Source organism: Otolemur garnettii, unplaced genomic scaffold, assembly GCF_000181295.1.
Source record: "Otolemur garnettii isolate 467f Iridium unplaced genomic scaffold, OtoGar3 scaffold00026, whole genome shotgun sequence".
In the NCBI taxonomy this organism is placed as follows: Eukaryota; Metazoa; Chordata; class Mammalia; order Primates; family Galagidae; genus Otolemur; species Otolemur garnettii.
The window spans coordinates 20391218-20405808 of NW_003852421.1; the positions used below are offsets into that span (position 1 = coordinate 20391218).

Below are 14591 nucleotides of genomic sequence, written 5' to 3' on the forward strand. Positions count from 1 at the left end.
TATATATATATTTTGGCAACCTGAAGGTAATTTTTTGACCAAGTAATAAGGAATGGCAAAACTTCCCAGAGCTATTTTTGGTCACAGATCATTAACTATTTCTTTGGAGGTATTAATCCTTTTCTTCATGTCCCATCAAGTCTGTAGGTCCCTGCTCCTGTCCCAGGAGCTCTTCCAAGATTTTGCCAGGTACAAAGGTGTGGCCTTCTCCTTCTCTTCTCAAAACTTATTTGTGGTGATAAAAGCAGGTCAAACATTAAATCTTGCCTGCTGTAAGGGAAACTCTTCTATGTTGGGAATGCTTAGCCTTATTGGTTAGCTGCTTAGTAAAGGGAGTTGATGAGGAAAAAAGAATAATCAAAAGAGAGCTGATGAAGAAGGACACGGGACTTGAGTGACACACTGAATCTCAGTACTTTGCAACTCTTAGTTGTCCCTGTTGTTTGTTGTGCACTGTAAAAATTGGTGAAATCCCCATATGATCCCTCCCTTGGCATAAGATATCCTTCCCTCTCTCTCTCTGTTTTTTTTTTTTGAGACAGAGTCTCAAGCTGTCACTCTGGGTAGAGTGCTGTGACGTCACAGCTCACAGCAACCTCCAACTCTTGGACTTAAGCGATTCTCTTGCCTCAGACTCCCAAGTAGCTGGGACTACATGTGCCTGCCACAAAACCCAGCTATTTTTTGGTTGTAGTTGTCACTGTTGTCTACCAGGCCTGGGCTGGATTCGAACCTGCCAGCTCTGGTGTATATGGCTGGCACCCTAGCTGCTGAGCTATAGGCATTGAGCCAAGATACCTTTTTCTCATACTGACCTAAAGGCAAACTGATTCCTACAGGCTATTGCAAAACATAATTGTCTTCTGCCCTTTACTGACTTTAACAAAACAGAGTCACATGTAGTTATGGCTTAAGGAAGGGTAGGACCCCCAAACTAATACACAGCACAAAGGAAGGTACTTTCACATATCAAAGAAAAGCTGTAGTGGACACCTGGCTGAGCCTGGCTCACCGCTGGCTGAACTGCTGGGAGACTCTGAGGCTGGGCTTTATTTACCTCAAGGGTTTTCAGGGCCAGGCAAGCTGCCTTCTGGAGCTGGAGGTTTGTCTTGGTTAGTGCTTCGCAGTAATAGAGCAAGGCCTGGAAGAGAAGGAGGGACTCTGTGAAGGCATTTTGATTTGTTTGTAGTTTAAGACATATATTATTATTTTTACTTCCTGAGATAAACTTTAGCATATAACTAGACATTTTATACCACTTTCAGAGGAAAAAAAAGCCATTAAAATTCATGTTGATTAAAAGAGCTGGTTATTCAATAAATTGACTCCTTATATTCTATGAGGTCATGGACCCTGGGGAAAATGAAATTGGAAGGTACAAAGTTATGATTGTGGCTTCCAAGATGCTAAGTGAGTCAGATGGAGGAGACATCTTATGGAATGCCACTGTAGTTTCACAAAAATGATGTTTGCACTGGACTGGAAATGAGGTTAGATTTTAGTCGGGAGTTGCATGAGAAAAAGGCACCCAGCCTGAAATAAGTCAGGCAGGAGGAGGTGAACAGTCCAGTGAAAAGGCGGTGATTTCAGTTTGAGATTTGCCAAATTTGATACATGGCAAATGGATGCTCTGAATAAAAATCTCTCTATAAAAGTAACTTTTCTTATTTTTATCAAACTATTTTCTTTCTAAATAGTTCATGAAACCTGTAGTACTTAATATTAACTCAGATGAATAAGAATCACTACAAGAATAAGTCACATGAGAATTAGGGGTGGAAAAGAGGATTAACTTTTCATTTTATTGGGTAATACTATGCTTTTTTTTGCTATTTGTCTGAATGGTTTTTATTTTTAAAAGCAGAACTCAAGTCTGATCACCATACCCTAATACCTATTTGTTGAATCAGTAAACTGTATTACTCTGTCATTTATTTTATTTAGTTAGTTATTTTTTTGAGACACAGTCTCACTATGTTGCCCTGGGGACAGTGCCGTAGCATCACAGCTCACAGCAACCTTAAACTCTTAGGCTTAAGAGATTCTCTTGCCTCAACCTCCCAAGTAGCTGGGACTACAGGCACCTGCCACAATGTCTGGCTATTTTTTGTAGCAGTTGTCATTGTTGTTTAGCTGGACCAGGCTGGGCTTGAACCCATCAGCCTGGGTGTATGTGGCTGACACTGTAACCACTGTGCTATGGGCGCTGAGTCTACTCTGTCATTTATACAATGGGATTTCTTGGATTTATCCCTTTTCCATGGCCCATGTCTTTTCAAGGTCTTCACTCCCTGCCTAGGCCACCGCAGTATTTCTGCCCCTGGTACCCAGTGATGAGGAATGCCTTTCCTCTAGTGTACCTTCCATCAGTCCTGAACTTACCACCTCCCCGTCTCCTAGCATAGTAGAGTGCTTCCCTTTTCTTTGCCTAACACCATCAAACACTTCTATTGGGGCTTTTCAAGATCCTAACCCAGCTGGCTCCCTGCTGCCTCCCCAGCTGTCCTCTTTTCCTGCTGTGCTCACTGATATGCCTAGTGGCTGTGCTCTCCACAGACAACTTCACATACTCTATTCTCCTCTTTGACAGGCCTCACTTCTGATTGGCTTCAACATTTGTCCAAGAGCCAGTCCCCACTTCACCAAGCAATGTGTGACCTGCTCTTTCTTCTCTATGATTTCTTATGAGTTATATTTTCCTTGTTATTGATGGATTGATTGAGAAGGGGTCTTACTATGCCCTTGCTATGCAAGAGTTCCACACTGAGTTGGAACTCTTGAGTCTAAGCAATCGATCCTCTTGCCTCAGACTCCTGATTAACTGGGACTACAACTGTGTGCCACCATGCCTGGCTCTTGCTTTTTAAATCAACTGTCATTATTTCTATGTGCTTATATATCTGAATTTACAAGTCTATATATTGCTAACATGTATCTCAACTTCCTAACCTGTGATTTCTCAGCATGTTCCTTGACATCCTATGCCTTACTCTGCTAATCTGCAATTGGGTGTAATAATAAGACCCACTTAAGGAGCTTCATGAATCTTAAATGTGGGAATACATGCAAAGGACTAAAAACAGGGCCTGGCACAAAGTAAGCCCTCAATAAATACAGATGCAGTATGATTTTTATTCTTACGTATATCTGTGCATCCATGTATTTGTTTATAGGAGACAAATATCTCAAGACCCCATTTATATTGAAGCTTCTTAAGGATGAAGACCTTGTTTTTTTTTTTTACTTGTTTAGCATCTAGAACAATAATCTATACTTAGTGAGTACCTGTCTGAAACAGCCTGAAAGTGTAGTCAACCTGATGATTAGATTGGTAGTTCTGCTATAGTCGCTATAGGGGGTGGGGTGGGGGAGTTGGGATTAAACACATCCTGCTGTCTTCTCAGTAGAATAACTCTATTATTTTAAAAAATGGAGATATAATTCACATATCATATTTACTCTTTAAAGTGTACAACTCAGCAGTTTTTAGTGTATTCACAAACTCACCAAGGCTATCTTATTTCAGAACATTTTCATCACCCCCAAAAGAAATGCTGTACCTGTTAGCAGTCATTTACATTCCTCCCGTACCCCAGCCCTTGGTAACCACTAATCTACTCTCCATGTCTATGGATTTGCCAGTTCTGGACATTTCATATAAATGTAATCATACAATATGTGGCCTTCTGTGTCTTGCTCTTTTACTTAGCACGATATTTTCAAGGTTCAACAGGTGGTGGCATGGATCAGTACTTCATTCCTTTTTATGGCCAAATAACTTTCCATCATATGGCTAGACCGCATTTTATTCATTCATCATGGACCTTTGGATTTTTTTCTACTTTTTGGCTATTACGAATACTACCACTATGAACTTTTGTGTACAAGATTTTGTGTGGATATATAGTTCAATACTCTTAAAAGAAGCAAAGATAAGCCAGAAAAATAGCAGTACTAGCAACTAGTTACTAAGCCTAAATAGGCTTTGGCTGTTGAGGACCTCTCTCTGGCCTTTTGACTTCGACCACCTACTTCCTGGGAGTGAGCAGCATAAAGGGGGAAAATAACACTCAAACCACGCAGAGGCTGGCCTCCCCTCCAAGAGGAATGAGGTGACTGCCCCTGAGGTGCCATCTCCTGTCAACCCCCTACACAGGTCCCACTAACAGTGGTGGGTGGATGCCCACGTCTATCTTTAGTATTTCATCCCTGGTGAAGCATTGTTATTATAGGACAGCCAGGCCTGAGAGGTAGGACCATTTACGTGGTTATCAGCCATTCAAATCTTGGCATGTGTGGTTTTGATAAAGGTTAAACCTTTGGTTTGGTAGTTAAACCTTGAAGGCCCTCAGGAAGGAAAAGAGGGAAATGGGAGAGGAAAATAGAGAGGAGTCTTGTGCTAAAATTGAACTACTTCATAATTGTAGCAACGGGTGGCCCGAGAAACCAATTGATAACAGTTATGTAGACTGCTGAGTCATAATTCGTTTATGGTTATCATGATGGAAATGTTATTTCTGTCTGTCACATTTCAGGAACACCAGTACTATAAGCACGTGTGTAAATATGACTTCATTTGTCCAATGAACAAACGTCCAGCCACTTGTTACATACCAGGCTAACATGCCAGGTGATAGAGCAAGTCTATGTTAACTTCAGAGATAATAATACCTGATCCTATTAATTTTGGGGTCATTGAACATGTTGCTCACTTTAGTTTGAGTGGTTGCCAAAGAAATGGTGGTTGCAATGATACTCCTCAGATTGGTAACAGTTCTAAGAAGACACAATGTGAAGCAAGAAGCTCCCTGTCACAATGTAGAGGCTGCCAGCATCTCCTCTGGCAGGTGATGGGCAATTAAGGAAACACTAACATCCTAATGCAATAGTATATTTGGAGAAGAGTGGATATTTTCCTCTTGACATCCTAATCATTAGGCTGGCTACACTTCCAAGCTGTTTCATATAAGTACTCCCTAAGCATAAATTATCATTCTAGGTGGAGGAAAAAAGCATAAAATAATGAATCAAAATATAAAACTTTTACTTTTTTTTTTTTTTTTTTTAGACAGGGTCATGTTCTGTCACTGGGCCAAAGTATAGTGGTGTGATCATAGTTCACTCTCACCTTTAACTTGTAGGCCCAAGTGATCCTTCTGCCCCAGCCTCCTGAGTAGCCAGGACCACAGGTGTATGCCACCTTATTTATTTATTTATTTTTTAGAGATAGGTTGGCTGGTATCTATCTGTTGCCCAGGCTGGTCTTGAATGTTTGGCCACAAGTGATCCTCTTACCTTGGCATCCCAGAGTACTGAGATGTCAGGGGAGAACCACTGTACTCAGCCCAATAGCTATGATTCTATTTTTTTTTTTTTCTAGAGACAGAGTCTCACTTTGTCACCTTTAGTAGAGTGCTATGGCATCACAGCACTCAGCAACCTCCAGCTCTTGGGCTTAGGTGATTCTCTTTTCTCAGCCTCCCGAGTAGCTGGGACCACAGGCACCTGCCACAATGCCCGACTATTTTTTTGGTGCAGTTCGGCTGGGGCCGGGTTTGAACCTGCCACCCTCGGTATATGGGGCCTCACTGAGCCATAGGCGCTGCCCCCAGTAGCTATGATTCTTAAAGCCAGGTTCTAGGTTTACAGTAACACCCACTCTCAACTAGGTATCCTTGTATTGCTTTAGCCTCTCACATCTACTTTTAAGAATTTAAAATGCTAACCTTTGCTATGCTATATAAGAAAAAATGGGAAAACTTCAAGCATTGGGGATTAAATGGTTTTGGGTGATAATCCAAATTCGATCACTTAATTAGTATGTCTTCTTAGCTGAGTTTAAATAACTCCTTGTAGGCTCAGTTTCCTCATCTATAAAACAGAGGGTAAAAATATTCACAAGTTTAGAGAGATGGTCATAAGCAACTTAGCATAGTGCCTGGTGTTTAGTAGGTAGAAGGTAATTGGCAGTTGTTATTTTTCTCTGATGAGATTGGACACTCTTCAAGGGCAGGGACTCTATTCCCTTTATTTCTACAGTGTCCACAAAAACCTCCATACAGTGCCAGGGACAGAGTAGTCACTTAATAAAGGCCTATTCATGAAAAATGAATCTGAGAGAATAAACAGAATGGTAAACTGGAATAAAAAGAAGGCATTTAGCCTGTAGCATGTGCCCTAAAAATAAAAAGTTGCATACAGAAAAGCCAAACGAAGGCTGTGTCATCATTGTTTCTAAAAGCACACTAGCACATCATGACTCAAGAGTATCCCAGTCCTGCTCAGAGAAAACTGCACATTCAGATGAGTGTATACACTGCTATCAGCAGTGTTCAGGATTCTTCTGTTTTCCTTCCCTCTTTTCAGGAGGGGTGAGAGTGGTTGGCACATAGAACAGTCTTTTGAACTAATTCCACTAAGAGACCAGAATTCTGCAGGAATGAACAATACAGAGTTTATCCTCTTGGATTATCTTCTCATGAGTACGCACACTTCTGACTATTAGACCCTAGCTTAGGTAATGCCTTAGACAATGAAAAAAACTCTTCTCAGAGTTCAACATATGACCTTCTCAAGGACAAGAAGAGACTACATGAGTTGATCTGAATTTTGAAGAGAGTTGTTTTTTAGAGTGATAGTAAAGATTTCCTGGAGAATCAAGTCCGCTATTTGTATGAGACCCCACAGTGCTTACATTACAGGTTCTTGTTACATCTGGATGGGTATTGAATTAAAGCTGAGGAACAAGTAAATTCCCTGGCACTATGAGTGATTTTTTTTTTTTTTTTTTGAGACTGAATCTCACTTTGTTGCTCTAGGTTAGAGTGCTGTGGCATCAACCTAGCTCTCAGCAACCTCAAACTCCTAAGATCAACTGATCCTCCTGCCTCAGTTTCCCTGAGGCTGGGACTAAAGATGCCTGCCACAACACCTGGATAATTTTTCTATTAATAGAAATGGGGCCTCACTCTTGCTCAGGCTAGTCTTAAATGCCTGAGCTCAAGCAATCCTCTAGCCTTGGCCTCCCCAAGTATTAGGATTATAGGTGTGAGCTACCACACCTGGCTAAGTGATGGTTTTTGAAATTTAGAACTATTCTAGCTCTTTTACCTAGTAGTTTAATAACTTGACCCCAAACTACTCATAAAATATACTGGTGTGCATATTCATCATGATATTTTTCAGAGTGGGAAACTACACAAATGCCCACCAATATAAGAAAATAAATGCTGGGTGGCACCTGTGGCTCAGTAGGTAGGGTGCCGGCCCCATATAGCAGAGGTGGCGGGTTCAAACCCGGCCCCGGCCAAAAACTGCAACAAAAAAGAAAAGAAATGCTAGAATGTCCATATGCTGACATGCTATTAATACATAAATATAATAAATCAGGCCAGTATGTTCTGACATGGAAAGAAAATAACCATTACATGTCACTTATGAAACAGAATAGTGTGAGCCCTTTAAAAAAAATTATATGTTAGCAAATATCTATATATAGATATATAGATATGTATACACACACACACACACAATATCTCAAATAGGCACTAAGTTATTAAATTTTTTTTCTGGGACCTTGGCTTGCGGGGCACTTGTCTCTCTATATATTTCTTTAGTTTTTTTTTTTTTTAAAGAGACTTGGTCATCCAGGCTGGAGTGCAGTGGCATAATCATAGCTTACCATTGTAACCTCAAATTCCTGAGCTCAAATGCTCCTCCCAACTCAGCCTCCTGAATAGCTGGGACTGTAGGTACATGCCACCATACCTGACTAATTTTTTAATTTTTTGTAGGGACAGTCTTGCTATGTTGCCCAGTCTAGTTTCTTTAATTAATTAATTAATTAATTAATTTTTGAGACAGAGCCTCAAGCTGTCCCCCTAGGTAGAGTGCGGTGGCATCACAGCTCCATAGCAACCTCCAACTCCTGGGCTGGAGCAAGTCTCCTACCTCCACCTCCCAAGTAGCTGGGACCACAGGTGCCCGCCACAACGCCTGGCTATTTTTTGGTTGCAGCAATCATTATTGTTTGGTGGCCCAGGCTGGATTCGAACCCGCCACCTTAGGTGTATGTAACTGGCGCCTTAGCCACTTGAGCCACAGGTACCAAGCCTGGTTTCTTTAATTTTAATTATTTTTACAGCGTATGTACTATTAATAAGCAGAAGAAAATAATTTTTTTAAAAGAATGGATGCTAAAATAGTAATAGCAAATGACTGAAGATTACACAAGCTTCTCACTTGACAGCCATGATTCAGTGTCCTACCTTTTCCCTGAAATGCTCATTTTTGGAGGCTGCTACCAAGTAAAGTGTCACAGCCTCACTAACTTCATTGTCATCTCTGGTTAACAGCAGAGCCAAGGTCCTGAGTACTTCCTGCTGGGCGGGGAGGTTGCTAGGAGCAAGGTCACTCATGGTCTGCAGGAGTTTTTCATCTCTTAGTGATTGCAGAGTCTGAACCATGGAAACTAGAGGGTAAGAAGGAAACAGAATTTGTGTTTCAACATACTAAATAACACGCTTGTTACAAATATAAGTAGGACTCAAGTATACATATATGAAAGTGTAGGCCCAAGTATTTATGAAAAATTAGTATATGATAAGGGTGGTATTTCAAATTAGTAAAAAAAGGACAGATTATTCAAAGAACTGTATAGAAGTAAGGGGCAAATCATATGGGGAAAAAGTGAAGGCAGGGCTCTATCATAATGGCTGCAAACATAACTAATATATGAATTAGTTGAATGTGAAAATATACAGTGAAGAAAATATAAGTAAATATTTTTTATAATCTTGCAGCTCCTCTTTTAATCAAACCTGTCCGGCGAAACTCTGAACCTGAGTGAACCCAAGTCTGCACTGAAGCAACTGAGTCCTGATGGAGAAACCCACTTAGTTGCTTAGAATATGGCAGCAGTATTATCAAAATAAGGTTTGGAGTCTGATTTGGACAAATCAACCATGTTCTATGAATAAGGAATATGCTCTAATCCTTATCTATACAGCATGGGCATCTTTTGGTCACAAAAACACTAGGATGAGGGTGTGTTTGATCAGCACAGATGGGAAAATAAAAGTACAGATGGAAAATTCATGTTCCATCAGTAGAGCAATATCTCTTACACAGTGGATAAATTTGTGATTTATCTAGATTTGATTTTGCTTTAATTTTCTATTTTCCTTGCTGTGGATGTATTATAAATCCTCTAGTTTAAAAAAAATGGCCTAGTAAAAACTTGGTGATAGTGATAATAATATGTATTATAACATATCAATTAAAAAATCATAGTAAACAACCTACACTGTTTAACAATCCAATCAAATACTTTAGTATACAGGGATATTAATTTAATTACTTATAAAATCAAATAAAAACACTTGCAAAGACTATTTATTTACTTATTTATTTTTTTATTTTTGCTTTCAATTTCAGCTGGCTTTCACTCATTTTAGTTTGAAGATTTTTTTTTTTAATTGTTTGAGTTTTTTTCTTCCTTTAGCAATTCACTTGTCCTTTGCCTCCCAAGTAGCTGGGATTACAGGCGCCTGTCGCCACACCTGGCTTTTTTTGTTTTTTTTTTTTTTTTTTTTGGTAGAGACAAGGTCTCACTCTGGCTCACTCTGGCTCATGCTGGTCTTATGCTGATCTCTAACTCAGCTGAGCTCAGCCGATCCACCCACCTTGGCCTCCCACAGTGCTGGGACAACAGGCATCAGCCACTACACCTGGCCTTGCAAAGACTATTTAATAACACAGAATACAATGTCAAATAAAAAATGGGAGATCATATTCTGCAAGGAATAATTACAGTTTTGAAATTGAAATCCATACATTTCAACTAAAAGATATGTTTAATTTTAAAAGTAAGAGAATGAGAGATTTGAAGTTTTTTCTTTGTATTTCTCTGATTTCCACATTTTCTATAATAAAGTTCTCTTCTTTCTATATAAAGTAAAAGAAAAAGACCCTTAAAATGTTAAGGTTTTTCATTGTCATTCCCCATTCCTATCAGTAAATGAGAAGGCTTTCTGGGGACTACGCTTGGAGATGTAAACTGCCACTGATGTACACTGAATAATGCAGGAATTTTCTCAGAAATTGATATAGATGCTGATAAATTTAGTATCAAGAAATAAAGAATATAATAATACAAGACCCCAGCGTCTCCCTGCCTACACTTCCTCTTCCTGCCTCTGTGTGAGCGCTGCCATTCCTAAGGTTTATGCACAGACTCTCCCACACTCCGTGTTGGTTCAGTGCTGGCTGCAGGAAGATTTTCTGCCTCCACCGTGATGCTAACCAATGCGCTGACCATGTTATCGCTGGGTTTAATGTTCTGGAATGAAGGACTAAGCCTGGGCACACTGTTCTGTGCCAAGCCCTTTACCTACACACCTCATTTCTCCTGGCCCTGTCAACCTGCACTGTCAAGGCTCTGTGGATTTATAGAGCACAAACCTGGGAACCAAACATCTGGCACTCACTGGCTGGCTCCGCTCCCAACGAGGTTTTCATTTGATTCAGGTTCTTATTTTATTTCTAATATCAAAAGGGCCTCATGAAATGGCAAGGCAGGGTTTCATCACTGCACCCTGTGTTGTGCCCATTCTTTTTCTTCCCTGGACAAACTGCCCTGCATTAATTTTCCTCCTTTTCCTTCCCACTGTGTCACCCACCTGCCTTCTTTTAAGCCCCATTTCTTCCTATTATTAATAAAAGCCCACCAAATAAGCAATCTAAAACAGTACTGCCTGTAGGTTTGATCCTACACGTGGCAAATACGTTAATGAAAGAAAGAAATTATAGTGCAATCTTAAATAATTTGCCAGCTTCCTGTTAATGGTACACCTCTACGGGACGACTGGGGGGCTCTTAGTAAATCCCTGGTTCACTAACAGGAGGCTTCCTAATGTTAAAGACCCCGAAGTCATTTAAAAGCCAGATCTCAGCTCAGCTGTGAACATGAAAAAATAAAAAGGCTACTATCATTAAAAACCATGATTTAAAAAGACCAGAGGAAACTCAGAATTGAAACACCACTGCAGTGTGACAAAAGAGCAGGACCTACCTTGCCTGGCCAGCTGGCTCAGGTAGCTCTCTAGGTCACTCACACCGTGACTGGTAAAGTAACTGTAATACTGAAAAACAGTGACGACTTCTGAAGATAGGCTGGAGGAAAGCAGAGGCTCGGCCCGGTCCAGGATCTGGGACACCAGGGTTCTAAACACTGTTTAGAAAGGAAGGATACAAAGCAGCTTAAAAAACATGACCTTGTTTTTTTTTTTTTAATTGTTGGGGATTCATTGAGGGCACAAGAAACCAGGTTACACTGATTGCATTTGTTAGGTAAAGTCCCTCTTATAATTGTGTCTTGCCCCCAAAAGGTGTGTCGCACACCAAGACCCCACCCCCCTCCTGCCTTCAAGAAACATGACTTTTTATTCATTCAATCATTCAATAGTTCATTTCTTTATCTTTGATTGTGGTATAAGAAAGTGAAGTACATAAGGTGAGCTCATAAAGTGAGCCTGTGTAACTGCCGTTTAGATCAGACAGAGACGGTGGCCAGCACCCCGCAAGGTTTCCTGTGCCCTTGCCGGTCTATAGCTCCCCACCCATCCCCGCACCACAGGTAGCTGACACTCTGACTTCTAGTGACATAAATTAGTTTTGCCAGTTCCTGAACTTCATACATATGGAATTATACAGTATGTATGTTTTGTGTCTGGTTCCTTTTACTCAACAACGTATCTGTGAGATTCATCCAAATTGTTGCGTGTAGGAACAATGTGCTCTTTTCAAAAATTGATTATGTAATTCTCTAAAATACGAATATATTACAATTTATCTAGTCATTTGTTGTGGGCGTTTGGATTGTTTCCAGTTTTTGTTTCTTGTGAATGAAGTTGCTATGAATCTTCTGGTATGTGTCCTTTCTCTGAATATAGCACTTCTTTCTTTCTTTCTTTCTCTCTCTCTCTCTCTCTCTCTCTCTTTCTTTCTTTCTTTCTTTCTTTCTTTCTTTCTTTCTTTCTTTTCGACAGAGTCTCACTATGTTGCCCTTGGTACAGTGCTATGGCGTCACAGCTCACAGCAACCTCAAACTCTTGCCTCGGCCTCCCAAGTAGCTGCGACTACAGGCACCTGCCACAGTGCCTGGCTATTTTTTATTGCAGTTGATGCTGTTGTTTAGCTGGCCCAGGTCGCATTTGAGCCCACCAGCCTTGGTGTGTGTGGCTGGTGCCGTAAGCACTGTGTTACGGGCGCCGAGCCCATAGAACGTATTTCCCTTCATTTGGTTAGGAGTGGCATTGCTGGAGCGCAGGCCAGGTATATTTTGAGCTTTTATAGATTTTGGTTTTCCAAAGTAATTGTACCATTTGACACTCAAATCGGTGACACTTTTTTTCTTTAAAGTATACATATAGAAATAGCAATACACAGACATGTAGTGGTTTTAAAAGTCACTGCTGATATTCTGAATTAAAACCTGCTCAACAGCTTTCTTTCCTTGAATCTAACTGAGGAGATGATGGTTGCCCTGGAGAGGACACCATTTTTTTAGGGCCAGCCTTTTGTGTGCTCCCCACCAATTCTCTGTCTGTGGGGGGAAGGGGAGGGAACCCCACCTATGAACATTCTCATACCAAAGGACAGAAACTCTGCTGCTGTCTCATACCTGGGTCTGCAAGTCCTGGGTATTCTTTGTTGACAGTTCTGGCAAAACTGGCCTCCAGCTGCTTAATCACCCTGTCCGCTGAGCTGTGGTAGACCCCAGCTGGGCTGCAGCACTTGGTCCAGAACGACAGCAAAGACAACTTTTTGTGAAACTCTGGTATGGCTGGAAAAGAAGAACAACCCCATCCCGGGACACAGGTGTTAAAGGAAGCAGATGGAGACGTGCAGCAGGGTACGGGACAGGGAGTATGATTTGGGGCCTTTGTGGGGTTTTTCCCCCACGACACTTGTGGTTTTCTGTTGGAACTACAAGATTCCTCTGTGGTTGGCAGATGGTCCAAAGGGTAAAGAAGTTATGCTGAGGACTCGTCCTGACTGAAGAGCAAAGAAAATGGAGGGAAAGCAAGGTGGTTTGCTTTCAGTGGTAAGAAACGCAGCAGCTCTACCCTTGGGAGGCATCCCAGTCATCTCATCTCCTGTAGCTTTATAGGAAAACTTGTATAGGATCAGAGACTTGAACTTCAGCAGGTGGCCAGAGGGGTCTTCACACTGCTGAGGTGGCTCTCGGACTGGAGTGACTGGACAGGGTGGTTGCAGGTAGCACGGGATCAACATTGTGACAGTGAGGAGGGGCGTGGAGAGGAGGGGACACAAGTCACTTGCAGCCTGAGTGTCCTGACCTTTGATAGGCCTCGCAGAGACCCACCAAGGTCACTTGCTTCTACTAAGAATGGATGCAGGAGGCAGAAGTGTACAGGGAGAAGATAAAGGGAGTTGAAGGCTTAATTAGAGGTTACCTAGAAGACCTTATTTCCACTGAATATCTGATGTAAAAAAAGACAAAGTCTTGTCTTTACAAAAGTGCCCTGTAGTGTCAGACCATACAAATTCAAAAGTGTTTTCCCCACATCAAGTTTTCTTTTTTTTTTTTTTGAGACAGAGTCTCACTATGTCACCCTCAGCAGAGTGTCACAGCATCTACAGCTCACAGCAACCTCAAACTCTTGGGCTTAAGCAATGCTCTTGCCTCAGCCTCCCAAGTAGCTGGGACTACAGGCGCCTGCCACAATGCCCAGCTTTTTTTTGTTGCAGTTGTCATTGTTGTTTAGCAGGCCTGGCTGGGATTCGAACCTGCCAGCCCCATTATATATGGCCGGCACCCTAGCCACTGAGCAATAGGTGCCAAGCCCCACATCAAATTTTCTATTTAAAATTCTCAGAACCAGGGACTCTGCTGGAGGCCTTGGACTCTGTACATTTCTACCTCTTCCTAGCAAGGTTTGGAAGCATCCTCCATTTGACCATCACTATAGGAGTTGTCATAACCAGCTCCATGGGATAAGAACAGTCCTGACCATCTGCCCTTAAAGAGAATCACACCAGCAGAAAATCTGTGAAGCTCTATGAGGTGGACACTTTCTGTTTCTGTGTCTGACTTCGGGAGGCAGAGGCCCTATAGAAAAAACTATTAAGAAAGCAGCTGTAGGTTTGGCACCTGTGGCTCAAGTGGCTAAGGTGCCAGCTGTATACACCTGAGCTGGCGGGTTCAAATCCAGCCCGGGCCGCCAAACAACAACGGCTGCAACCAAAAAATAGCTGGGTGTTGTGACAGGTGCCTGTGGTCCCAGCTACTTGGGAGGTGGAGGCAGGAGACTTGCTTGAGCCCAGGAGTTGGAGGTTGCTGTGAGCTGTGATGCCATGGCACTCTACCCAGGGGGACAGCTTGAGGCTCTGTCTCAAAAAAAAGAAAAGAAAGAAAGAAAGCAGCTGTAGCTGTAGTGGTGCATGCTTGTAGTCCCAACCATGCAGGAGGATTACATGAGCCTAGGAGCTCAATGAGACTGGCCTGGGCAATATAGCAAGATCCCTGACTCTAATATACCTCTGTGTGTGTGTATATGGTCAGGTAA

The 14591-nt window shown here is 41.7% G+C and overlaps 1 protein-coding gene across 1 annotated transcript in view; it reads right to left on the reverse strand.

Annotated features, from left to right (window-relative positions):
• Nucleotides 1-14591, reverse strand: part of RIPOR2 (RHO family interacting cell polarization regulator 2) — a 118582-nt gene that overhangs the window by 9924 nt on the left and 94067 nt on the right. Inside the window, exons 17-20 of the mRNA XM_012804241.2 lie at nucleotides 12683-12844; nucleotides 11072-11230; nucleotides 8268-8470; nucleotides 1058-1141 (exon numbers count right to left, since the gene is read on the reverse strand). Coding sequence (XP_012659695.2) covers nucleotides 1058-1141; nucleotides 8268-8470; nucleotides 11072-11230; nucleotides 12683-12844 — 608 coding nt within the window. The remainder of the gene's footprint in view (nucleotides 1-1057; nucleotides 1142-8267; nucleotides 8471-11071; nucleotides 11231-12682; nucleotides 12845-14591) is intronic.